Source organism: Bufo gargarizans, chromosome 1 (assembly GCF_014858855.1).
Source record: "Bufo gargarizans isolate SCDJY-AF-19 chromosome 1, ASM1485885v1, whole genome shotgun sequence".
Classification (NCBI taxonomy): domain Eukaryota; kingdom Metazoa; phylum Chordata; class Amphibia; order Anura; family Bufonidae; genus Bufo; species Bufo gargarizans.
The window spans coordinates 499,651,115-499,678,458 of NC_058080.1; the positions used below are offsets into that span (position 1 = coordinate 499,651,115).

General features: G+C 46.2%; 1 protein-coding gene across 1 annotated transcript in view; it reads left to right on the forward strand.

Annotated features, from left to right (window-relative positions):
- The window catches only part of LOC122933313 (Fc receptor-like protein 5), a 114,281-nt gene extending 87,452 nt beyond the window's left edge, over positions 1 to 26,829 (forward strand). Inside the window, exon 9 of the mRNA XM_044288244.1 lies at positions 25,793 to 26,829. Coding sequence (XP_044144179.1) covers positions 25,793 to 25,819 — 27 coding nt within the window. The 3' untranslated portion in view covers positions 25,820 to 26,829. The remainder of the gene's footprint in view (positions 1 to 25,792) is intronic.
- The last annotated feature ends 515 nt before the right edge of the window (positions 26,830 to 27,344 follow it).

Below are 27,344 nucleotides of genomic sequence, written 5' to 3' on the forward strand. Positions count from 1 at the left end.
GCACGTCGCATATGAGGCGGTGAGCGGGAAGGCCGAAGTTACGCTGCAGCGCTGACAGGCGAGCAGCAGCAGGGTGAGAACACCGAAAGGGCGCACAGACGGCCCGCACTTTGTGCAGCAGCTCTGACATATTGGGGTAATTTTTAAGGAGTCTCTGCACCACCAAATTCAGCACATGCGCCAGGCAAGGGATGTGCGTCAAACTGGCTATTCCCAGAGCTGCTATGAGATTTCGCCCATTATCGCACACCACCAGGCCTGGCCTGAGGCTCACTGGCATCAACCACTCATCGGTCTGTTGTTCAAGGCCCATCCACTGCTCCTGCGCGGTGTGGGGTTTGTCCCCCAAACAGATACGTTTTAAAACTTCCTGCTGTCGTTTACCCCTGGCTGTGCTGAAGTTGGTGGTGAAGGTGTTACGCTGACCGGATGAGGAGGATGTAGAGGATGAGGAAGCTGAGTAGGAGGAAGAAGCAACAGGAGGCAAACTGAAGCGCCCTGCAATCCTCGGTGGTGGAAGGACATGCGCCAAACTGCTATCCGCCTGCATTTACCCAGTGTGCTGTTATGGAGATATAACAGCCCTGACCGTGTATACTGGTCCACCTATCCATAGTGAGGTGCACAGCATCTAAAGAGTTTATCTCACAATGACATATGCAGCAAAGGCTGCAAAATTAAGTTTTTTGTAAAAAATGGGTGTTTTTTTAAATAAAATATGACAGCAGTATATAACGCTTGAATTTCACACGTGCAGATGCAGCAAGGGCTTTAAAATTGTGTATTTTACCAAAAAAGGGTGTTTTTAAAAACCCAGAAAATTATAGCTGTAATTCTAGCTTAAATTGCACACTGACTAATCCTGCAAAGGCGCCAGATGTTGGATATTACCAAAAAAGGTTTTTTTTTTTAAACCAGATTATTATTGCAGTATTTCAAACTTGGATTTGAATGTCACAAAAGCACAGATGAAGTGCTGGTGCACTGAGCTTGCATAAAATGGCCAACGCCGCCGCCCGTCTAACTAACAGACGGATAAAAGTTATTTTTCTCTGTCACTGGGCTCAGGGCAGGGTAAAAAGATTGTGCCCTGCACCCACACAACTAAATCTATGTAGATCGCTGAGTTCAATTGGAGTTCTGATAAAAGATTCTGTCCTATTCTCTCCCTTACAGCAGCATCCTATCCCTACACTAGTAAGAGCAGAGTGACGTGCGGCGCTACATGATTCCAGCTTATATAGAGGCTGGGTCACATGCTGCACTGGCCAATCACAGCCATGCCATTAGTAGGCATGGCTGTGATGGCTTCTAAGGTCACACAGTTAAACGCTTGTTGATTGGCTGCTCTGCAGCCTTTCAAAAAGCTCCAAGAAATCGCTGAACACCAAACCTGAACCCGAACTTTTACTTAAATGTTTGAGTTCGGGTCCAAAAATCCTAAAGTTGGGGTTCGCTCAACCCTATGCATAGTACAAATCCACTATAATATGCTTTCTATGTTAGAAAGTATATTCTAAGTGTATTACACCCCTATGTACTGCACACCTATCAATAGTACACCTATACCAGTCCTTAAAAGGATTTTTGTGGACCTATTTGATAGCGTTTTTGTCCCTGTCTGTCCCTGCTCCACACAGCAACCTTTCAATACACTGAAAAAAGACTGAATGTAAAATAGCAGCCAGATCGGGTCTATTTATAAGGTAGGGGGTATGTCCATGTTCTGAAACTTTTCAATTGGCTGTCCTGTACCACCTGATGGATGTGTCATGGGTCAAAGTTCTTCACAATGTAAAAGAATATGGCGGGCGCGAATATCTCCATTTGTTCGCATGTTCGCGAATCGCGAACGAGCAAAGTTCGCCTCGAACCATGTCCTACGGCAGATAGTCAAGAGAGTCTCCCTGTTAACTATGTGTCTGAGAGCCCACACCATTTGGACTGCCCTGAGGAGGAGGTAGTGTTGATGGTGGTGGTAATAGTGACACTCGTAGCCACAGCATTGGTGGTAGAGCCATCTACAGTGGCAGTTAGGAAAATGTAGAGCAGGGGATGGGGTCCCAAGCCCACCATGATGTCTCAGTCTGATAATAGCACCAGGGAGGGTGAGGACTCCGATGAAGATTGTGTTCTGGACAGGACCTGGGAGCTGGATCGGGGTGCTGAGGAGGAGTCAAAATCAGTTGAGAAGGCCGGTGGCGACAGCAATAAAGCGCAGAGGCCACATACCTCCCAAAGAACAGTCAGGGGAATGTCTGATTCGGGATCTAGTGATGTTGCTGACACTGTGAGTGGCTTAGGCCCAAAACGTGTCAGAGATAAGCCTAGCTTGGTTGCCTATAGCTCTCTGCGAGCAACTCCCGTTTTGTAATTTTTCTTCACAAGGCAGGCACACAAAACAACATGTGTGTGCAAGATCTGCAGGATTAAAATAAGCTGTGGCTGTTCTTCTCCTGGTCCTCTTTGTGGCAGCCAACCTGCATTCCCAAGCAGTACGGTATCTTTGTCATGTCTCCTGCTAACTCCTGCTTGTTCTCGGCTCCATTATGAGACATCTATAACAGAGTTTTGGGCCATGAAAAAACTTTTCTTCACCAGGAATTACTTTGTCTACAAGCTGAACCCCAATCTCGCCACATTGTTAGCATGCAGTCATTGCAGCACGATTGTAGTAGTGTTCTGTTCTGATTAGAGTTGAGCGGACACCTGGATGTTCGGGTTCGAGAAGTTCGGCCGAACTTCCCGAAAATGTTCGGGTTCGGGATCCGAACCCGATCCGAACTTCGTCCCGAACCCAAACCCCATTAAAGTCAATGGGGACCCGAACTTTTCGGCACTAAAAAGGCTGTAAAACAGCCCAGGAAATGGCTAGAGGGCTGCAAAAGGCAGCAACATGTAGGTAAATCCCCTGCAAACAAATGTGGATAGGGAAATGAATTAAAATAAAAATTAAATAAATAAAAATTAACCAAAATCAATTGGAGAGAGGTCCCATAGCAGAGAATCTGGCTTCACGTCACCCACCACTGGAACAGTCCATTCTCAGATATTTAGGCCCCGGCACCCAAGCAGAGGAGAGAGGTCCCGTAACAGAGAATCTGTCTTCATGTCAGCAGAGAATCAGTCTGCATGTCATAGCAGAGAATCAGGCTTCACGTCAGCCACCACTGCAACAGTCAATTTTTTATAAATTTAGGCCAAGCACTCAGGCAGAGGAGAGAGGTTCCGTAACACAGAATCTGGCTTCATGTCAGCAGAGAATCAGTCTTCATATCATAGCAGAGAATCAGGCTTCACGTCACCCACCACTGCAACAGTCCATTTTCATAAATTTAGGCCCAGCACCCAGGCAGAGGAGAGAGGTCCCGTAACAGACAATCTGGCTTCATGTTAGCAGAGAATCAGTCTTCATATCATAGCAGAGAATCAGGCTTCACGTCAGCCACCAATGCAACAGTCCATTGTCAGATATTTAGGCCCAGCACCCAGGCAGAGGAGAGAGGTCCCATAACAGACAATCTGGCTTCATGTCAGCAGAGAATCAGTCTTCATATCATAGCAGAGAATCAGGCTTCACGTCAGCCACCAATGCAACAGTCCATTGTCAGATATTTAGGCCCAGCACCCAGGCAGAGGAGAGAGGTCCCGTAACAGACAATCTGGCTTCATGTCAGCAGAGAATCAGTCTTCATGTCATAGCAGAGAGTCAGGCTTCACGTCACCCACCACTGTAACAGTCCATTTTCATAAATTTAGGCCCAGCACCCAGGCAGAGGAGAGAGGTCCCGTAACAGACAATCTGGCTTCATGTCAGCAGAGAATCAGTCTTCATATCATAGCAGAGAATCAGGCTTCACGTCAACCACCACTGCAACAGTCCATTGTCAGATATTTAGGCCCAGCACCCAGGCAGAGGAGAGAGGTCCCGTAAAAGAGAATCTGGCTTCATGTCAGCAGAGAATCAGTCTTTATGTCATAGCAGAGAATCAGGCTTCACGTCACCCACCACTGTAACAGTCCATTTTCATAAATTTAGGCCCAGCACCCAGGCAGAGGAGAGAGGTCCCGTAACAGACAATCTGGCTTCATGTCAGCAGAGAATCAGTCTTCATATCATAGCAGAGAATCAGGCTTCACGTCAGCCACCAATGCAACAGTCCATTGTCAGATATTTAGGCCCAGCACCCAGGCAGAGGAGAGAAGTCCCGTAACAGACAATCTGGCTTCATGTCAGCAGAGAATCAGTCTTCATGTCATAGCAGAGAATCAGGCTTCACGTCACCCACCACTGTAACAGTCCATTTTCATAAATTTAGGCCCAGCACCCAGGCAGAGGAGAGAGGTCCCGTAACAGACAATCTGGCTTCATGTCAGCAGAGAATAAGTCTTCATATCATAGCAGAGAATCAGGCTTCACGTCACCCACCACTGCAACAGTCCATTGTCAGATATTTAGGCCCAGCACCCAGGCAGAGGAGAGAGGTCCCGTAACAGACAATCTGGCTTCATGTCAGCAGAGAATCAGTCTTCATATCATAGCAGAGAATCAGGCTTCACGTCACCCACCACTGCAACAGTCCATTTTCATAAATTTAGGCCAGCACCCAGGCAGAGGAGAGAGGTCCCGTAACAGACAATCTGGCTTCATGTCAGCAGAGAATCAGTCTTCATATCACAGCAGAGAATCAGGCTTCACGTCACCCACCACTGCAACAGTCCATTTTCATAAATTTAGGCCAGCACCCAGGCAGAGGAGAGAGGTCCCGTAACAGACAATCTGGCTTCATGTCGGCAGAGAATCAGTCTGCATGTCCTAGCAGAGAATCAGGCTTCACGTCAGCCACCACTGCAACAATCAATTGTCAGATATTTAGGCCCAGCACCCAGGCAGAGGAGAGAGGTCCCGAAACAGACAATCTGGCTTCATGTCAGCAGAGAATTAGTCTGCATGTCATAGCAGAAAATCAGGCTTTACGTCAGCCACCACTGCAACAGTCCATTGTCAGATATTTAGGCCCAGCACCCAGGCAGAGGACAGAGGTCCCGTAACAGAGAATCTGGCTTCATGTCAGCAGAGAATTAGTCTGCATGTCATAGCAGAGAATCAGGCTTCACGTCACCCAACACTGGAACAGTCCATTGGCATATATTTAGGCCCCGGCACCCAGACAGAGGAGAGGTTCATTCAAATTTGGGTAGCCTCGCAATATAATGGTAAAATGAAAATAAAAATAGGATTGAATGAGGAAGTGCCCTGGAGTACAATAATATATGGTTAAGGGGAGGTAGTTAATGTCTAATCTGGACAAGGGACGGACAGGTCCTGTGGGATCCATGCCTGGTTCATTTTTATGAACGTCAGCTTGTCCACATTGGCTGTAGACAGGCGGCTGCGTTTGTCTGTAATGACGCCCCCTGCCGTGCTGAATACACGTTCAGACAAAACGCTGGCCGCCGGGCAGGTCAGCACCTCCAAGGCATAAAAGGCTAGCTCTGGCCACGTGGACAATTTAGAGACCCAGAAGTTGAATGGGGCCGAACCATCAGTCAGTACGTGGAGGGGTGTGCACACCTACTGTTCCACCATGTTAGTGAAATGTTGCCTCCTGCTAACACGTTGCGTATCAGGTGGTGGTGCAGTTAGCTGTGGCGTGTTGACAAAACTTTTCCACATCTCTGCCATGCTAACCCTGCCCTCAGAGGAGCTGGCCGTGACACAGCTGCCTTGGCGACCTCTTACTCCTCCTCTGCCTTGGCCTTGGGCTTCCACTTGTTCCCCTGTGACATTTGGGAATGCTCTAAGTAGCGCGTATACCAACGTGCGCTTGTACTCGCGCATCTTCCTATCACGCTCCAGTGCAGGAAGTAAGGTGGGCACATTGTCTTTGTAGCGTGGATCCAGCAGGGTGGCAACACAGTAGTCCGCACACGTTAAAATGTGGGCAACTCTGCTGTCGTTGCGCAGGCACTGCAGCATGTAGTCGCTCATGTGTGCCAGGCTGCCCAGGGGTAAGGACAAGCTGTCCTCTGTGGGAGGCGTATCATCATCGTCCTGCCTTTCCCCCCATCCACGCACCAGTGATGGGCCCGAGCTGCGTTGGATGCCACCCCGCTGTGACCATGCTTCATCCTCATCCTCCTCCACCTCCTCCTCATCCTCGTCCTCCTCGTCCTCCAGTAGTGGGCCCTGGCTGGCCACATTTGTACCTGGCCTCTGCTGTTGCAAAAAACCTCCCTCTGAGTCACTTCGAAGAGACTGGCCTGAAAGTGCTAAAAATGACCCCTCTTCCTCCTCCTCCTCCTGGGCCACCTCCTCTTCCATCATCGCCCTAAGTGTTTTCTCAAGGAGACATAGAAGTGGTATTGTAACGCTGATAACGGCGTCATCGTGTAACTGGCCATGTTGGTGGAGTACTCGAAACAGTGCAACAGGGCACACAGGTCTCGCATGGAGGCCCAGTCATTGGTGGTGAAGTGGTGCTGTTCCGCAGTGCGACTGACCCGTGCGTGCTGCAGCTGAAACTCCACTATGGCCTGCTGCTGCTCGCACAGTCTGTCCAGCATGTGCAAGGTGGAGTTCCACCTGGTGGGCACGTCGCATATGAGGCGGTGAGTGGGAAGGCCGAAGTTACGCTGTAGCGCAAACAGGCGAGCAGCAGCAGGATGTGAACGCCGGAAGCGCGAACAGACGGCCCGCACTTTATGCAGCAGCTCTGACATGTCGGGGTAGTTGTGAATGAACTTCTGCACCACCAAATTCAGCACATGCGCCAAGCAAGGGATGTGCGTCAAACCGGCTAGTCCCAGAGCTGCAACGAGATTTCGCCCATTATCACACACCACCAGGCCGGGCTTGAGGCTCACCGGCAGCAACCACTCGTCGGTCTGTTGTTCTATACCCTGCCACAACTCCTGTGCGGTGTGGGGCCTGTCCCCCAAACATATGAGTTTCAGAATGGCCTGCTGACGTTTACCCCGGGCTGTGCTGAAGTTGGTGGTGAAGGTGTGTGGCTGACTGGATGAGCAGGTGGAAGAAGAGGAGGAGGAAGCCGAGTAGGAGGAGGTGGCAACAGGAGGCAAAGAATGTTGCCCTGTGATCCTTGGCGGCGGAAGGACGTGCGCCAAACAGCTCTCCGCCTGGGGCCCAGCTGCCACTACATTTACCCAGTGTGCAGTTAGGGAGATATAGCGTCCCTGGCCGTGCTTACTGGTCCACGTATCTGTGGTTAGGTGGACCTTGCCACAGATGGCGTTGCGCAGTGCACACTTGATTTTATCGGATACTTGGTTGTGCAGGGAAGGCACAGCTCTCTTGGAGAAGTAGTGGCGGCTGGGAACAACATACTGTGGGACAGCAAGCGACATGAGCTGTTTAAAGCTGTCTGTGTCCACCAGCCTAAATGACAGCATTTCATAGGCCAGTAGTTTAGAAATGCTGGCATTCAGGGCCAGGGATCGAGGGTGGCTAGGTGGGAATTTACGCTTTCTCTCAAATGTTTGTGAGATGGAGAGCTGAACGCTGCCGTGTGACATGGTTGAGATGCTTGGTGACGGAGGTGGTGGTGGTGTTGGTGGTACATCCCCTGTTTGCTGGGCGGCAGCAAATTTCCTCCAGAGGCGGAGGAAGAGGCCGAGGCGGCAGCAGCAGAAGAGGCCGAGGCGGCAGCAGAAGAGGTAGCAGGGGGAGCCTGAGTGCTTTGCATGCAGGTGCCTGGTCATGCAGGTTGTGCTAAGGTTCAGAACGTTAATGCCTCGCTTCAGGCTCTAAAGGCCTAGCATGCAAACCACTCGGGTCTTGTCGTCAGCACATTGTTTGAAGAAGTGCCATGCCAGGGAACTCCTTGAAGCTGCCTTTGGGGTGCTCGGTCCCAGATGGCGGCGGTCAGTAGCAGACGGAGTCTCTTGGCGGCGGGTGTTCTGCTTTTGCCCACTGCTCCCTCTTCTGCTACGCTGTTGGCTCGGTCTCACCACTGCCTCTTCCTCCGAACTGTGAAAGTCAGTGGCACGACCTTCATTCCATGTGGGGTCTAGGACCTCATCGTCCCCTGCATCGTCTTCCACCCAGTCTTGATCCCTGACCTCCTGTTCAGTCTGCACACTGCAGAAAGACGCAGCAGTTGGCACCTGTGTTTCGTCATCATCAGAGACATGCTGAGGTGGTATTCCCATGTCCTCATCATCAGGAAACATAAGTGGTTGTGCGTCAGTGCGGAGTCTTCAAACAGCATAAGAGACTGCTGCATAACTTGAGGCTGAGACAGTTTCCCTGGTATGCATGGGGGTGATGTGACAGACTGATTGGGTTGATTTTCAGGCGCCATCTGTGCGCTTTCTGCAGAAGACTGGGTGGGAGATAATGTGAACGTGCTGGATCCACTGTCGGCCACCCAATTGACTAATGCCTGTACCTGCTCAGGCCTTACCATCCTTAGAACGGCATTGGTCCCACCATATATCGCTGTAAATTCTGGCGGCTACTGGGACCTGAGGTAGTTGGTACACTAGGACGTGTGGATGTGGCAGAACGGCCACGTCCTTTCCCAGCACCAGAGGGTCCACTAACACCACCACGACCATGTCCACGTCCGCGTCCCTTACTAGCTGTTTTCCTCATTGTTATCGTTCACCACAACAACAAAAATATTATTTGGCCCAATGTATTGTATTCAAATTCAGCTGAATATAAATTTGAGGCCTAGTATTTAGGCGCTGGGTGACAGGTAAGGGTTTACTGACAGAATTAGACTTGGAAATGCACAGTAGCGTGTGTGTGAAGTTATTCAGAATGACCCTATGTGCACCTTGAATATTAAATACCCTTTTAGGGATAGATTTCAAATAGCTCTGATACAGCAGAAACCACTAAATTAGGAAATTGCTAAATTGGGAGTTGTATTTCAACCCAGAACAAAAACTGTGCTTTGACGGACACTAAATAACTTGCCCAGCCACAACAGTACAGCAGTAACGACAGATTTAGCGGGATATAAATTTGAGGCCTAGTATTTAGGCGTTGGGTGACAGGTATAGATTTACTGACAGAATTAGACTTGGAAATGCACAGTAGCGTGTGTGTGAAGTTATTCTGAATGACCCTATGTGCACCTTGAAATATTATATACCCTTCTAGGGATAGATTTCAAATAGCTCTGATACAGCAGAAACCACTAAATTAGGAAATTGCTAAATTGGGAATTGGATTTCAACCCAGAACAAAAAATGTCCTTTGACGGACACTAAATAACTTGCCCAGCCACAACAGTACAGCAGTAACGACAGATTTAGCGGGATATAAATTTGAGGCCTAGTATTTAGGCGCTGGGTGACAGGTATAGATTTACTGACAGAATTAGACTTGGAAATGCACAGTAGCGTGTGTGTGAAGTTATTCTGAATGACCCTATGTGCACCTTGAATATTATATACCCTTTTAGGGATAGATTTCAAATAGCTCTGATACAGCAGAAACCACTAAATTATGAAATTGCTAAATTGGGAATTGTATTTTAACCCAGAACAAAAACTGTGCTTTGACGGACTCTAAATAACTTGCCCAGCCACAACAGTACAGCAGTAACGACAGATTTAGCTGGATATAAATTTGAGGCCTAGTATTTAGGCGCTGGGTGACAGGTATAGATTTACTGACAGAATTAGACTTGGAAATGCACAGTAGCGTGTGTGTGAAGTTATTCAGAATGACCCTATCAGCACCTTGATTCTGATATACCCTTTTAGGGATGTATTTAAAGTAGGCCTGATACAGCAGAAACCACTAAATTAGGAAATTGCTAAATTGGGAATTGTATTTCAACCCAGAACAAAAACTGTGCTTTGACGGACACTAAATAACTTGCCCAGCCACACCAGTAATGACAGATTTAGCTGGATATAAACTTGAGGCCTAGTATTTAGGCGCTGGGTGACAGGTATACATTTACTGACAGAATTAGACTGGGATATGGCCAAAAAATAGCCACACTATTGATGGTTAAATGCACTTGGTGTGACAGCTTGACCAACCACACTACTGAGGGTTAAATGCACTTGGTGACAGGCGCAGCTTGCCCCTGATGTAGTATATGGCCAAAAAATAAACAGACTATTGCTGGTTAAATGCACTTGGTGTGACAGCTTGACCAACCACACTACTGAGGGTTAAATGCACTTGGTGACAGGCGCAGCTTGCCCCTGATGTAGTATATGGCCAAAAAATAAACAGACTATAGCTGGTTAAATGCACTTGGTGTGACAGCTTCACCCTGATGTAGGCTTTAGCCAAAAAACAACCACACCATTGAGGGTTAAATGCACTTGGTGACAGGCGCAGCTTGCCCCTGATGTAGTATATGGCCAAAAAATAAACAGACTATTGCTGGTTAAATGCACTTGGTGTGACAGCTTGACCAACCACACTACTGAGGGTTAAATGCACTTGGTGACAGGCGCAGCTTGCCCCTGATGTAGTATATGGCCAAAAAATAAACAGACTATAGCTGGTTAAATGCACTTGGTGTGACAGCTTCACCCTGATGTAGGCTTTAGCCAAAAAACAACCACACCATTGAGGGTTAAATGCACTTGGTGACAGGCGCAGCTTGCCCCTGATGTAGTATATGGCCAAAAAATAAACAGACTATTGCTGGTTAAATGCACTTGGTGTGACAGCTTCACCCTGATGTAGGCTTTAGCCAAAAAACAACCACACCATTGAGGGTTAAATGCACTTGGTGACAGGCGCAGCTTGCCCCTGATGTAGTATATGGCCAAAAAATAAACAGACTATTGCTGGTTAAATGCACTTGGTGTGACAGCTTCACCCTGATGTAGGCTTTAGCCAAAAAACAACCACACCATTGAGGGTTAAATGCACTTGGTCGCAGCTTGTGCTGGCGCACCACAAGACACAAAATGGCCGCCGATCACCCCAGAAAAAAGTGACTGACAAACGGTCTGGGCAGCCTAAAAACAGTGAGCAATTGAGTATCAGCAGCTCAATGATCCACAGCTGCAGATCGATCACTGGATGGAGTCTTTTGGAGGAGTTAATCAGCCTTATCTCGCCCTACTGTCGCAGCTGCAACCTCTCCCTACGCTAATCAGAGCAGAGTGACGGGCGGCGCTATGTGACTCCAGCTTAAATAGAGCCTAGGTCACATGGTGCTCTGGCCAATCACAGCCATGCCAATAGTAGGCATGGCTGTGACGGCCTCTTGGGGCAAGTAGTATGACGCTTGTTGATTGGCTGCTTTGCAGCCTTTCAAAAAGCGCCAAGAAAGCGACGAACACCGAACCCGAACCCGGACTTTTACGAAAATGTCCGGGTTCGGGTCCGTGTCACGGACACCCCAAAATTCGGTACGAACCCGAACTATACAGTTCGGGTTCGCTCATCCCTAGTTCTGATCAATGGTCAGGTAGGTTGATACACTGCTCCAAATTAGATAGATAGATACGTGCATGCACGGAGGAGAAACAACACTGACACTCTATATAAGGTCAAAGCATAACTCTCATTTTTTAGGAGGGGGCTTCACTTTTTATACCCTCCATATAAGTGGGAGGAGTAGGCTCACATGATTGTTTTTTTTTTAGCAAGAAGGAATGTAAACAGTTAATAAGTTTAAGGCATATGTATGATAGACTTAGAGGAATTCCTGACAGTTTCAAGTTTTTGCTGCAAATAGTTTCAATCATAGAATGCATACTGGGGGTTGTCTCTCGGACAGACACCATTTTGTGAGTGACAATCAAGTGTCCATTATATTCAATAACAGTCTCGCCTTGGATTCTTGATTGTAGAACTTTCCCTGCCTAGTGAACCCCTGGGAATACCATTCGCAATCCATTTGGGTAGACTCCCGGTTAATCAGACTTATGATAGTACCCTGGGATTCATCTTTCCCTATCTTGGTACGACATCGTAATTGGTGGGGGAACTTGTGTTGAATTCTTTGGTTTACAATTCTTCTTCACCATATAGCAGCATGATGGGCTATTCAGTAGTTGAAGTCACATTTTTTTCGGACACAGGGTACAATGCAACATAACACTACTGACATTATTACTAGCATCAAGACTATCATCATACCTATCTGGGTGAGGAAGGATTTCCAATTTTTGAACCATCCAAAATACTCATCCCATGGGTCTGTTATCCCTGAGTTACATTTTAATTCCTCTGAGAGGTTAGTAAGCTTTTTTATTGCTTCAGTTACCTTCCCTTTGGGGCCAGTGTTATCTGGGATGTAGGTGCAGCAAGCTTCCCCAATCATTTTACAAACTCCCCCAGTCTCAGCTAGGATCATTTCTGGGGCCATCCTGTTCTGAAAGGCCACAGCAGAAGTAGCCTCTAACTGTTCTGCAATTCCTTTTAAGGCATCACGGGTGTAGTTTACAAATCTTTGCTAATTATAATATACCATATAGGCACCTGGATGGGGGTAACTGTTGAGGACATGGGCATGTTACACCTGAAAGACCTACATAATCTCACAAAGATAGAGACAGGTCCGTCCAAACCCTACACTACCTCTCTTAGGCAGATGACAGCCATAGCAGACCCCACCTTTGAAGATACTATGGCCGCCGAGACAGGATTTTCTGACACAAACCTGTGGTTAGAATGGATGAAATACAATGCTGACACACACAATAAGATGAACTGTTACATATGCTGGGGGGGGGGGGGGGAACGCCCACACCTAGGTACAGTGCCCTTGCACCTGCCTCCTGAGACTGAAAGCTGCTTCTTCAGACTATATACCAACACTAGCGTGAATGACTCTGCCTGTGAAAACTGGAAGAGAAAATACCCCCTGGTAGTAAAAAACCCCAAACCAGGTGAAGGCATATCCATATACCCTGGTAACTACACCTGTTACTTCAACCCTGGCAGTCAGAGATTCTTGTGCAACTTCACAGAGGGGTACTGCTCATCCTACAGCAACCTGTCCACTGAAACACAGAATCAGAGGGTATCTTTGGGGGACATCTAATTATATCTGTGGACACGGAAAAATAAGAACTAGGTAAGAAGGCAATTGGTCCGGTGAATGCACCCTAGCGAAAGCCATAATGTCCCTTTTCATACTAGAAGATAACCCCACAGTTAGAGGGTATACTCAAAAAAACTATTTAGGGAGGTCAAAAAGGGAGGCCTCCCCGCAGGGGAGCTTTGACCCACATGTGTATATAGGCGCAATAGGAGTCCCAAGGGGGGACCCCAACGAGTTTAATGCCAGAGATCAGGTGGCAGCTGGATTTGAATCCCTACTCTCAAAAGTGAGAATCAACAAGAACGTTGACTGGATAAACTACATATGTCCCTGCGTCATTGGGGCTGGGGTTTTCTATTGTGAGGGTAAGTGGCATGTTGGAGCCTGTCTGTCCACTTGGGTGGAATCTTCCACTCTTAAACAGTGTCATGCGGGTAAGCAAGGATTTACCCATTTTGTCCTTTTTTGTCTCAGGCACTCTGAGGTATGTATCCCCATGGGTTACCCATGTTCCACCCAACTGGTCCCCACGAGTTACACTGTTCCCCATACTGGTTATCAGTGACACAGATGTATGTAGATCTATGGCTGCCCGTTTGGTACATGCTACATTGCCATGATGGCATTGGGCACACTAGACTGCAGTAATCAAATTTTAAGGTAGCCACGTGAGTGCTGGAGGAATTAAACCAGAAAGTGGTCAATATGTAGCCATTATTCTCTTTTTGTTGGGTGATGGCCACTTGTCCTCCTGTCTTTGTAAGATTCTGTGTATATGTGACTTTGTAGGTGTAGACAAAAACTGGGAGAGCGATAACTGTTGCAAAAGACATTATGCAGATTCAGCAGTGGTTTCCTTGATATCTGGAGCTGGCACTCGTATTCTTTTACAGTGTGATGCATGGATCCAGTTAGCTCTCCCCTCAAGTTTTACAGAAGTTAGGGTGGTCAGCAGCACCTGGTAAGGTCCCTCGTATTGTAGTTCGAGGGTGCTTCTGATATGCTTCTTGACCAAAACCCACTCTCCAGGTTTTGGTCAAGAAGCATATCAGAAGCACCCTCAGAGTGGGGCTTCCTTCTAGGGAGTTAGGATCTGGAATGGAAGAGAAAACTTGTGCATGTACAGTATGTTAGACAATTGTTTACTCAGAACTATCACATATTTGGCAACAGATTCATAATGCATTTGCAACTGTTGCGGGAAATACTGTCCCATTCTTGGCCCTGTCCCAAATAGTATCTCGTATGGTGTCAGTTTGTGTGGAGGCCTTGCTGTGTGCCTAACTGAAAAGAGTGCTATAGGCAAGCACTGAACCCAATTGAGCTCTGTCTCCCTGGTCATCTTCAATATTTTTTACTTCAACACCCCGTTCAATCTTTCAACTTTGCCGCTCCTTTGGGGTCTGTAGGGGGTGTGATACGCCAGGTGCAACCCTACCATTTCCCAGACTTCTTGGGTTAATCTGGCAGTAAATGCTGGGCCCTGATCACTCTCAATGACCTCAGGTACTCCGAACCTACAGACAAGCTCCTGCATCAGTTTTTTTAGCAGTAGTAGTTGCTGTCTGATTTCGGACGGGGTAGACTTCTGTCCGCCCAGAGAACAAGTCTATCACTACCAGCACATATTGAAACCCTTGGCTAATTGGCACCTGGATATGGTTGATTTGTATCCTTTGAAAGGGATATAAGGCCTTTGGGAGACATTTCCGGGTCGTGGGCTCGGTTCTACCTGGATTACACTCTGCGCAGATGAGGCACGCTTGAGTATGTCTCACCAGGATGGGGGTGATACCTGGGCTCACCCATATTTAATCAATTAGCTCTTTCATGATGGTTTTGGATTGGTGGGTGGGCGCATGAGCTATTGCAGATATTAGGGGATAGAGAGTTCTGGGTAGGCATACTCTCTTTCCTTGTGTCCAGAGTCCGGATTCTTCTTCGAGGGCTGACTTTTTCAACCAGGTTTCCTTTTTCCTGGGAGTGGCCTGTTTCTGCATTTGTTTCAGTAGATCCCATGTGACTTCTTCTTGCTCCAGATCTTCTTGTACAGTCAGGATCTGTTCTGTCTGGGCTCCTTCCTCTTCCATTGCTGCTATCTTCGCTGTTTGATCAGCTAGGGCATTTCCTCTGGCCTCAGGAGTGTCAGTTTGTGTATGGGCCTTTACCTTGATCACTGCCTCTTGAGTGGGCAGGAGTACTGCTGCCATTATGGTTGCTACTGCTGAGGCATTTTTGATTGGGGTTCCTGCGGCTGTTATGTAATCCCGTGCCTTCCATATTAATCCAAAGTCATAAACCACTCCAAAGGCATATCTGGAATCCGTGTAGATATTAGCGGTGGAATCTTTTGCCATGAGGCAGGCTTCAGTGAGGGCAATGAGTTCAGCCTCCTGTGCCTACTGGTCTAGGCGCAATTGTCTTGCACACAGCACTTTATTCTCACTAGTGACTGCCATGCTTGTATGGAATTTCCCTTTGTCATCAGCGTACTTTGAGCTGTCCACAAGGAGAATCCAATGAGGGTTTGTCAGAGGAGTGTCTTGGATCGATGGTGGTGTCCCTACTTCAGCTTCCATCATTGTGATGCAATCATGATCCTATTCCTGGTAGTCTGGAGGAGGAGACTACACTGCAGCTGGAGGTGGCGTTGAGCAGTGAGGTGTTTGGGTTGTGTCTGCTGGAGGATGGCAGAGATGTCATGCGGAGCCAAAATAGTGAGGGGGTGCCCAAGCACAACGTCAGATGTCCAGAAGAGAGCGGCAGCATGGACAGCTCTGACACAGGAAGGGGCAGCTCTGGCTACAGGGTCAAGTCGCTTAGAGTAGTAGCCCAGTGGTCTGTTGCATCCACCATGAGTTTGGGTAAGAACTCTAGTAGTGTGACCTTGACGTTCCATGACATACAGCCTAAAGGGAAGGCTGTAGTTAGGAATCCCAAGGGCCGGAGCGGTTGCAATTGCTGTCTTCAACTTGTCAAAATACTCATTAGCCTCTCTTGTTAACTGGAATGGAGAGGTTGCATTCTGGGGAATACAGACATATAGGGGCTGCATCAGCACTGAGACATCGGGGATCCAGGATCGGCAGTAGGAAATGAGGCCTAAGAAGGTCTGCAATTGGTGTGGAGTGTCTGGTATCTGTATGTTTGAAACCACTTTTTTCCTGGAATCCGCCAAGTGTTTACCACCTTGGGCAATACAGTGGCCAAGAAAGACTACCTTGGGTAAACACAATTGGAGTTTGGTTTGAGATACTTTGCAGCCTGATTTGGCCAGGAACTGTAGGAGAGAGATTGAGCTGGCCAGACATTCCTGAAAGCTTGAAGCACAAAGGAGGAGGTCATCCATGTATTGTAGGAGTTCGATCTCCGGGTTGTCTGCCTGCCATGGTTAGAGCACGGAGGACATGGCTTTGCTAAAGCATGAGGGGTTATTCTGTGCTCCCTGAGGCATCACAGTCCAATTGTATTGCTTGCCTGCATGTGTGAATGCGACAATCTTCTTTTAATTATCTCTTTGGCCTTGCAGACAGTGTTCTCGCTTATCACACATGCCAATGTTATGATGCCACTCCCCCCTTCCAGCTATGGCCCCCTGTCTCTCACTCTATATTCACAGATCATTAGATCAACAGAGACACGCATGGTGTGGGGCACACAGGCACACACTGCCTCTTGAGATTCTCCAGAATGAGGGCTGAGTATTCTCCAGTTTTATTCCCTACTATACTTTGTAGATCTGACCACGTACACCTATATGTCTGTATATTTGATCTAATTTACGGTAAAATGGCATGGGGTGGGTCTCAGGGTCCAGCAACTGACTGACAATTGAATACAGCTGATTTGGTGTGAATGACACATATCTAGGTAGTCCTCTAGCTATTGCTTTGGATAAAATTGTCTCATTTGCATATCCAAAAAATTCTGACTGTTCTCCTGACACATTCTTCATCTGTTCTTTTATCTCATGTAACTCATACTATATCCCCTGCTCGACCTTGGTCAAGTCTGACCGCCGTTTAGGAGTGCTCATATCTGCAGGAGAGGGGAAAGTTGTATGCATGGGGGGTTCTGCTGGGTTCTCATCCCCATCCTCCTCCTCCTTCTTCCCGACCATCACTTGAACAACCTGCTGTGGCAGACTGAATGTGCCATCAGGAATTATCATGGGATAGAGTGTTTAAACTTGTGGGCTTACAGGCAGGACAGAGGGATCTGGGTTACCGGGGATTAACAGTCCAGCCGTAGGCGTCGGCTGGGAATATGACGGTGTCTCATGCAGAGCTGTGGGGGGGAGGTGCCGGGGATCTACAGGAATGTGGCTATGTGGGTGTGAAGAACCACATGCGAGGCACATAACACGAGAGGGAGGATTCTGTTGCCCACATACGGCACAGGTCCACCCCCCCTTCTTCTTGATGACACCATTATTATAAGGTGGCTGCCTGGGCATACAATAATATCTTCCTGTCTTTTCATTATATGTCTGTTCTCCACCCGTCCGTTCAAATTCTTTGCTGCAGTCAAGCCACACCTCCACTGCACTTACTATCTTTTTATCAGTAAGTTTACCTTTCTTCTCATTTAACAATGCTCTTTATGTATCAACACAAAGAGTGCCACCTTTACACATCTCATAATGTTTCTCCAACCTGGGTAAACACTTTACAAAGCGTTTCCCGCTCTTGTCCGCCACGTACTGTTCCGGTGCGCAGCATCTCTTCGGGACACTATCAACATTTCCCATAATATCTCCTGAAGCCGTCTAGTACGTAACCTGTGCTTGCACCCTGTGTTCCTGAACTGCCTGAGTTCTTATTTGAGTCAGACACGTAGTACACCTTTGGACCGGTTCTGACCGCCTCCTCCCCTTCTACTATCCGAACAGATGCCTCTGGCTGTACCACGATGTAGGCAAATGAGGTAGGCTTCCTTATTTTGTAACACAGGTGCTCAACGTCATAAGATGCTGCAAATAGTTTAAATCATAGAATGCATACTGGGGGTTGTCTCTCGGACAGACACCATTTTGTAAGTGACAAGCAAGTGTCCATTATATTCCATAATAGTACTGCCTCGGAGGAGAATGCGGGCCACTCCTTGCAATTCTCGTTGTGTGGCAAGCTGCACTCCACAGTGGAATATGGAGCAGGTTACTGGCTGGGACAGTACATGTATTTTACAGCCCACTGGGTCAATGTTATTTTGCGGCAGTGGAGAGGCAGTACCCCAGCAACATGGCCAGGTTCTTTTTATCCCCTTCCCACCATATCATGGGGCTGGCTCCCACAGCAGGCACTCATCTTCCTCCTCCATGGACACAGTCCCATCCCCTACAGCGGCAGGGAACATCATGGCTTGCACTACCTCTCCTTCCTATCAGAAGTGTCAAGTTAAGCATTGTCACGCTGTGTTGAAGCTGATCGGCCTGGGCAAGGTGGTCTGTAGTGTTGAGCACGAATATTCAAAAAGCAAATTTTTATCTCGAATGTCGCTACTTCAAGAATTCGCTAATATTTTGAATATAGTGCTATATTCGTTATATCGAATATTTGTCTTTTTTTTTTTTCATCTGAACACATGATTCCTCCTTGCTTCATGCTTGTGGGCCAATGAGTCATTGGCTCACAAGCAACTTAAGCAGGGAGGAATCATGACTTCAGATGGAAAAAAATGACGAATATGCTAAAAAACAAATATATAGCACTATATTGAATATAGTGCTATATATTTGTTTTTTTAGAATATTCTTCAATGATGAATATGATAAAAAATGAATATATAGCACTATATTGCATATAGTGCTATATATGCCTTTTTTTGAATATTCATCATTTTTTTCCATCTGAAATGAACAGTGTTCAGTGTTCAATTCCGATGGAAAAAAATTTCGACTATTCTAAAATACGAATATATAGCACTATATTGAATATAGTGCTATATATTCGTTTTTTAGAATATTCGTCAATGATAAATATTCTAAAAAACCAATATATAGCATTCTATTGAATATAGTGCTATATATTTGCATATTAGAATATTCGTCATTTTCGAATTTGTGATATTTTGCAAATATTTCACACTCCCGCAAGTGTGAAAGTAGCCTAATATATAGCACTATATTGCATATAGTGCTATATATTTGCATATTAGAATATTCGTCATTTTTTTCCATCTGAAGTGAACAGTGTTCAGTGTTCACTTCAGATGGAAAAAAATGACGACTATTCTAAAATGCAAATATATAGCACTATATTCAATATAGTGCTATATATTAGGCTACTTTCACACTTGCGGGAGTGTGAAATATTTGTGTCCCTGCCGCTCATCACTATAAAGGTTAGCAACAATGGGCACATCCTGGCCACCCTGAATCTGGGGGAAATAACACATGCTCCCTATTTAGCCTTTTAAAAAATGCACTGGATTGTGCAAGGTGCTGGCAATGTCCAGGAGACTGTTCCTCTTTTTAGCTATTCTCACATGGTGAGGTATGCCCTCCTGGACTTGCAGCATCAGCATGATATGCAGCTCCAACTCACTTGCTTATGCAGTAATAGGTAGTTCGGTGACATTAAGCAGTCTGATGATTACTGGATAGCCATGCGTTTATACAGTGACGTACATACAGGGGTCACAGTTGCGACAGGGCCCGGCCGCCTGTGGACCCCCTGGCCCCTGCAGTCAGTGTTTCCTCTAACTAAGCTGCGTGGGTGGGCGGCCGCGCAGCAATTATTTGTGGCCCAGCTCAAGATGCTGCCAAAATGCCAGGGCCCAGCAGTCAGTGTCAGAAAAATCTCCTTCATGTGCCTCCTGCCCCGTCTGCCTGCTCCTCCTACTTTATGAATAAAGCAGGCAGGTGGGGCAGGAGGCGCATGACAGAGGGAGCTCAGGGAGAGATGCCGGCTCGTGGACCCCCCACAGTGCAGCATGGCCCATGTGCCCGGCCCGCTGCCCTGACAGCTGCTGCCTCATGCTCTGGATCTCAGCAGCAGGCCTGGTGCTATAATAAGGCAGACCAAGCGGCTGCCTTAGGGCGCTGAAAAGGGGGGGCGGAAATTTTTTTTTTTTTCATTAATCACTCGCATGCCGCCGGCCTCGTGCGGCTGTTCTCTTCTGTGTAGTGGTCCTCATATCTTCTCTCTGGGCTCCCGAGTCCTAACAAGTTGTTTGAGGACCTTTCCCACTCTGCCAATCAGTGGCCGCAGCTGTGTCACGTGTCAGGGCAGTGATTTCCTGCTGAGCCAATCACTGGTCTGACACATGACACAGCTGCAGCCACTGATTGGCTGAGTGGGAAAGGTCCTCAAAGTCTTGTCGGGAGCACAGAGAGAAGATACCAGGAACACACAGAGGAGAAGGGGAGCTGCTGCAAATGACCATGGCCAGGTGAGGAGCATAATGTTTATTTTTACACAACATTAATAGAGGGGGAAATGTGACATGGGGGGAGAAATGTGATATGGAGGGGGAGAAATGTGACTTGGGGGGAGAAATGTGACATGGAGGGGGAGAAATGTGACATAGGGGGGTGATGTGACATGGAGGGGGAGAAATATGACATTTCTCCCCCTCCATGTCACATCACCCCCTGCTTTTTACATCACCCCCTTTGTGTCACATTTCTCCCCCTCCATGTCACATTTCTCCCCTCCATGTCACATTTCTCCCCCTCCATGTTACATTTCTCCCCCCTCCATGTCACATTTCTCCCCCCTCCATGTCACATTTCTCACCCCCCTCCATGTCACATTTCTCATCCCCCTCCATGTCACATTTCTCATCCCCCTCCATGTCACATTTCTCATCCCCCTCCATGTCACATTTCTCATCCCCCTCCAGGTCACATCACTCCCTCTTTTTTACATCACCCCACCGAGTTGTGGGGGGGGGGTGCCAAAATGTAGCTTCGCTTGTGTGTGCAAATATCCTTGCACCGGCCCTGCTCAGCAGCAGCAGAAGCAGCACGTGGAGGAGCTGGGCCATGACAGTCCATGGAGCAAAATGACTGCAGCAGAACTCCCAGAACTTTCAGAAGGTAGTAGCTGCCCCCGGTGTGTGCACAGCATCGGGCACTGCACCGGCCCCGCCGCCAGTGTCCCCACCTCCTCCCCTCCACTGATAAAATACTAGAAGCCAAGCACTTATGGGGGATCTGTGGAGGGCACGTATGGAGGATCTGTGGAGGGCACTTTTATCCCCCCGCTATCAAGGCAAAATGGATGATTTATTTTCCCTCTCACAGAAAGGGAGGACAAATTACCTTATTCCAAGGAAACATTGTGTAGGCAGCTTGCCACAGCTTACAGCGAGCAGACGCCTCCCGCCAGCGTGTGTAGGCTTGTTCACAATGAGCCGCTTTTTCTTATGAAAATTAACACGAGTCGTATAAACAGGCATTCCAATCCTGTTAAGGCATAATTTTTGGATGTTTTGTACCTCAAGCCACTTTTTTAATGTTTCATTTTTTTATCCCATAACACCATGTGTGTTTATACATCATCTGCCTAAGATAAGGGGTGACTTTTGGAAGCTTTGAAATATAAAAAAGCATGACACGTGCCGAAGCTGTGTGTTTTAAGATAGATAAGATAAGATGCCTTTATTGTCACTGTACAATACAATGTAATACAATGTATAATACAATGAAATGTTGTTTGGAGCAATCCTAGATGCCATGGACAGGGGAACAAGAACTGACATTTAAACTAAAGCATTACACTAGAAAAAAACTAAACATTGCATTAGAAGGAATTACTATTCACAGTTCACAGCATATATATAGCAAGTGCAAAGTAGGAAGTGCTTATGGGGTCATGAATGCAGCAGTCACTTTCAGTCTGTGGTAGTTTCTATCCTTGGAAGGGGCAATAGTCTCTGAGCATTTAGGAGACTGATTGCTTTGGGGTAAAATCTGTTCTTCAGTCTAGTGGTGCGGGCATGTAGGGCTCTAAGACGCTTACCAGAGGGTAGGGGAGTGAAAAGGCTGTGGCCGGGCTGAGTTGGATCCCCGCAGATAATTTTTGCCCTGTTGCTGCAGCGAGCAGTGAAGATGTCATCCAGTGATAGTAACTTAGTACCAGTAATTCTGCCAGCCATTCTGATGATGCGCTTGAGGGTCTTCTTGTCCTCAGAAGAGCAGCCGGAGTACCACACTGTGATGCAGTATGTGATAACAGATTCTATGGTGCACCTGTTTATCTATGATAGGTCCTGACTAATATGAACTCCCAAGAATCTGAAACTTTGAACTATCTCCACGTTTCCACCATTAATGCTAATGGGATGGTGTATATTTTGTTTCTTCTTCCTAAAATCCAGAATTAGCTCCTTTGTTTTCTTGGTATTGAATAGGAGGTTGTTGTTCTTACTCCATCTCTCTAGGTTCTCAACCTCTTTCCTATAGGCTGTTTCATCATTGTTGGAGATTAGGCCTATCACAGTCGTGTCATCTGCAAACTTTATAATGGTATTGGTATTGTGAATAGGTTTACAGACATTTGTGAAGAGGGAGTAAAGGAGAGGGCTCAACACACAGCCTTGCGGTACCCCAGTGTTAAGTGTTAAGGATGAAGAAAAGTGCTTGCCCATGCGTACGGTTTGTGGTCTTTTTGTAAGAAAATCCAGTATCTGTCTCTCTGCTCCAGGTGTGACAGCGCAGTGTGAAGGGTAAGTGAGACAGCATCCTCAGCCGACCTATGTGCTCTGTAAGCAAACTGGTATTGGTCCATGGAGGTGCAGATCTTGCTCTTCATGTGCCTGAGGACAAGTTGTTCAAAACTCTTCATAGCAATAGGAGTGAGAGCCACCAGGCGATAATCACTTAAGGTCTTCACCCCAGCCTGTTTTGGAATTGGGACAATTGTGGAGGACTTCAGGCAAGTGGGGACAATGGCCTGCTCTAGTGAGCTGTTAAGTATACTGGTAAACACTGTTTTTAGCTGTTTAGAACAGTTTTTAGGACTTTTCCAGAAACTTCATCAGGGCCAGCTGCTTTGTGGAGATTAATGTGGCTGAAGGCCAATTCTACCTCATGTGCTCTCAGCATCAGGGAACATGATGGAGCCTCTTGCTGGGCAAATTTGATGATTTTTAAACATGATGTATGTTAATGCCGTGAAACATGTGTGTACCCATAGCTATCTATGTCAGTGTCACTCAGACTTTATTTACAGTACTATTGCTCTCATTGTGTTCCAGATATTGGGGAGGGTGAAGGGAAAAAAATAAAATAAAATGAAAAGAGATAACAAGTTTTCCTAAAAATTCTGAATCCTAGGAGGTTATAGGGCAGTGATGGCTAACCTTGGCACTCCAGCTGTGGTAAAACTACAACTCCCAAGATGCCCCCCTTGCTTGGCTGCTCTCAGAACTCTGTAGAAATAAATGGAGCATGCTGGGAGTCGTAGTTTCACCACAGCTGGAGTGCCAAGGTTAGCCATCACTGTTATAGGGGGTTATATAGCAACTTTTAGGGTAATTAGAGCAACTTTGGTTTGCCCCAAACCGATTTAGGTCCGAACCAAACCTGAAACGAATCTTGACTAGTTTGCTCATCTCTAGTCCAAATTAATATACTTGTATCCTCTACACCAGGCATGCCCAACCTTCGGCCCTCCAGCTGTTATAAAACTGCAACTCCCACAATGCCCTCCTGTAGACTGATAGCTGTAGGCTGCTCAGGCATGCTGGGAGCTGTAGTTTTGCAACAGTTGGAGGGCCGCAGGTTGAGCATATGATACACTATACTATACACTATAATTTTCAGTGTATACGCTGGACACTTTGGGGGAGATTTATCAAACTAGTGTAAGGTAGAACTGGCTTAATTGCCCATGGCAATCAATCAGATTCCACCTTTCATTTTTCATAGCTCCTTTGGAAAATAAAAGATGGAATCTGATTAGTTGCTATGAGACACTAAGCCAGTTCTACTTTATACCAGTTTGATAGATCTCCCTCTTTGTTTATCACACCATGCACACAAATTATTGCTTCAAAAAGTTGCAAAATAGGGCTTTCTGACCATTTTGATTTTATCGCACAAAAAGTTTGCGACTTTTTGCATTTTTACACCACTCGCTCCAGTTTTGAAAAGTGGGTGGGAAAGTGGGCATGGTTAGCTATATTAGTTAGTAATAGGCCTCATGCACACGACCGTTCCGTTTTTTGCAGTCCGTAAACACGGAAGCCGCCGTGTGCCTTTCGCAATTTGCGGAACGGAACAGGTGGCCCATTGTAGAAATGCCTATTCTTATTATATTTTTTTTGCGGGGCCACGGAACGGAGGAACTGAGTGCTGTCCGCATCTTTTGTGGCCCCATTGAAGTGAATGGGTCCGCATCCGAGCCGCAAAAACTGCGAGCCATAACAACGGTCGTGTGCATGAGGCCTTACTCTACATTTATCATTGAGACTTAAAAAAAAAAAGCCACCAAAAAGTCACAAACCCAATCCAGTACTGTGTAGCATAGAAAAACTGGAGTAGCATTTCTAGACAAAAGTAGTAGGTTTACCAAGCAAAAAGAACCTTAAGGCCCCTTTCACACAGGCGAGAATTCCGTGCAGGTGCAATGCGTGAGGTGAACGCATTGCACCCGCACTGAATCCGGACCAATTCACTTCAGTGGGGCTGGTCAGATGGGCGGTGATTTTCACGCATCACTTGTGCGTAGCGTGAAAAATTGCAGCATGTTCTATATTGTGCGTTTTTCACGCAACGCAGGCCCCATAGAAATAAATGGGGATGCGTAAAAATCGCAAGCATCTGCAAGCAAGTGCGGATGCCATGCGATTTTCACGCATGGTTGCTAAGGAGACTAGGGATGAGTTACCCGGGACCCCATTTACTTTATTATTTTCCATTATAACATGGTTATAATGAAAAATAATAGCATTCTTTTATTCAGAATGCTAAGTAAAACATCCATTGTGGGAATAAAAAATAAATAAAAAATTAACTCACCTCATCCACCTGATCGCTTTGCCGGGCTCTACTTCTTTCTTCTTCTTCTTGCAAGACCTGGCTGGAAAAGGACCTTCGGTAACGTCATCACGCTCACAACGTGGTGAGTGCGGTGACGTCAGCGCAGATCCTGCTAAATGAAGATAGAACCTTAGAAGAAGAAGAAAGAAGACGAGTCCGGCTGCGCGAACAAGTGGATGAGGTGAGTTACATATTATTTTTTTTTTTAACCCCACGATAGACCTTTTACTTAGCATTCTGAATTAAAGAATGCTATTATTTTCTATTATAACCATGTTATAATGGAAAATAATAAAATATACAGAACACCGATCCCAAACCCGAACTGTCCGTTTTTTATCACGCGCGTACAAAACGCATTGCACTAGCGCAATAAAAACTGAACATCGAAATGCAATCGCAGTCAAAACTGACTGCGATTGCGTACCTACTCGCACGATTTTCCCTGATCGCAGACGCAATGCATCCGGACCTAATCTGAATACGCTCGTCTGCAAGGGGCCTAAATATTACGCTCATGATGAATTCCTCCTTTATTTAGTCTCATACAATTGCATACAGTCAAGAATATATTATATATTTTCTCTAATGATTTGCTACATACACCTTTATCAGAATGACAAGTGTATCTTGTAGTATTTTGAAAACCCATAGCTCTAAAGAAGGGTAGTACAATTTAAGCAAGAAGTGAGCTACATCAAATAAATGGAACTGTTTAATATATTCAGTTTAAAAACTATGATGTCGTAAATCATCTCTAGACCATGCTTTAGACTCAAATATCCATTTTGTCTTCTAATAGAGTGGATGCAAAGTCACCTCACTATAACCTTCTAGAAGAATGAAAATGGCATAAACACTACGACAGCTATCTATTTAATTACACAGGGTGGTTCACACCTTGGTTTACCAATATGCGTTGGTGCATAACTGCTGTGAATTTGGGTTCATGCATCAAGGAACTTCTTGGACTTGACCATATATGAAACCCTTTCTACCTCTGATGAGAAGCAAAGAGCTGAAGTTTTGCTACTGTACTTTTAAGAAAATATGGACAATCAACCTGATATGGCCACTTAAATCCATAAAAAGGCAATGTTTCTGCAATGCTATTATACTGTAGCAGTGTGTTTGATACAGAACATGATTTTTTCATTGGGTTCTGACTAGGGATGAGGGAATTTGTGTTTTTAAGTTCAGTGTACAAAGTTCCAGTTCGGGTTATGAGAGAATTATGGTCCGTGGCAACTGAATTCTTAGATAACTGGAACCTTGTATGCCAAACTTGAAAACACAAGTTTGCTCAACACTAGTTCTGACACAATAATGATATCCAACCTCTAAGGGCATGCTAAGGTTCAACAATCTATAATCCAGATTCATTTCTGTTTATTGTTTCCTTTTTGTTATTTCTTAAAAGAGTTATCTAGGAATCAGACAGACCTCCCAGAATGGCCAACCCACAGTACTTACCTGGTTCACAACTCTGGGTTCGATGTCAAACACTCCTGGGCCAACTCTTCCTCTCCATGCTGTGCTTAAAAAATCAACTTCCATTGATGCTGGGAACCCATGGCCGCAGCAGCTAATCTAAGGCTGCAGCGGTGACCTGCTCACCTTGTGTCTCACGTGACCAGTAGCGCAGTAGTCATGTGTGTCCCCTGTCAACAGATGTTTATCTCAGTGCAGCAAGGAAAAGGAAGAACGGGCCCAGGATTATTAGCCATCGAACTCAGGTCTGTCTAAACTTGGATAACCCCTTTAAATAACCTTTCAGTTTTTACAGTGGATATAAAATGTCTACATACCCCTGTTAAAATGTTAGATTTCTGTGCTGTAAAAAAATTAGATAAATAATTTCAGAACTTTTTCCACCTTTAATGTGACCTATAAACTGTACCACTCAATTGAAAAACAAACTGAAATCTTTTAGGTCGAGGGAAGAAAACAAAAAACAAATAAAATAAAATAATGTGGTTGCATAAGTGTGCACACCCTCTTATAACTGGGGATGTAGCTGTGTTCAGAATGAAGCAATCACATTCAAAATTATGTTAAATAGGAGTCAGCATACACCTGCCATCATTTAAAGTGCCTCTGATTAACCCCAAATAAAGTTCAGCTGCTCTAGTTGGTCTTTCCTGAAATTTTCTTAGTCACATCTCACAGCAGAAGCCATGGTCCACAGAGAGCTTCCAAAGCATCATAGAGATCTCATTGTTAAAAGGTATCAGGCTCTAAAAGAAGTTCCAAGGCATTAGATATACCATGGAACACAGTGAAGACAGTCATCATCAAGTGAAGAAAATATGGCACAACAGTGACATTACCAAGAACCAGACGTCCCTCCAAAA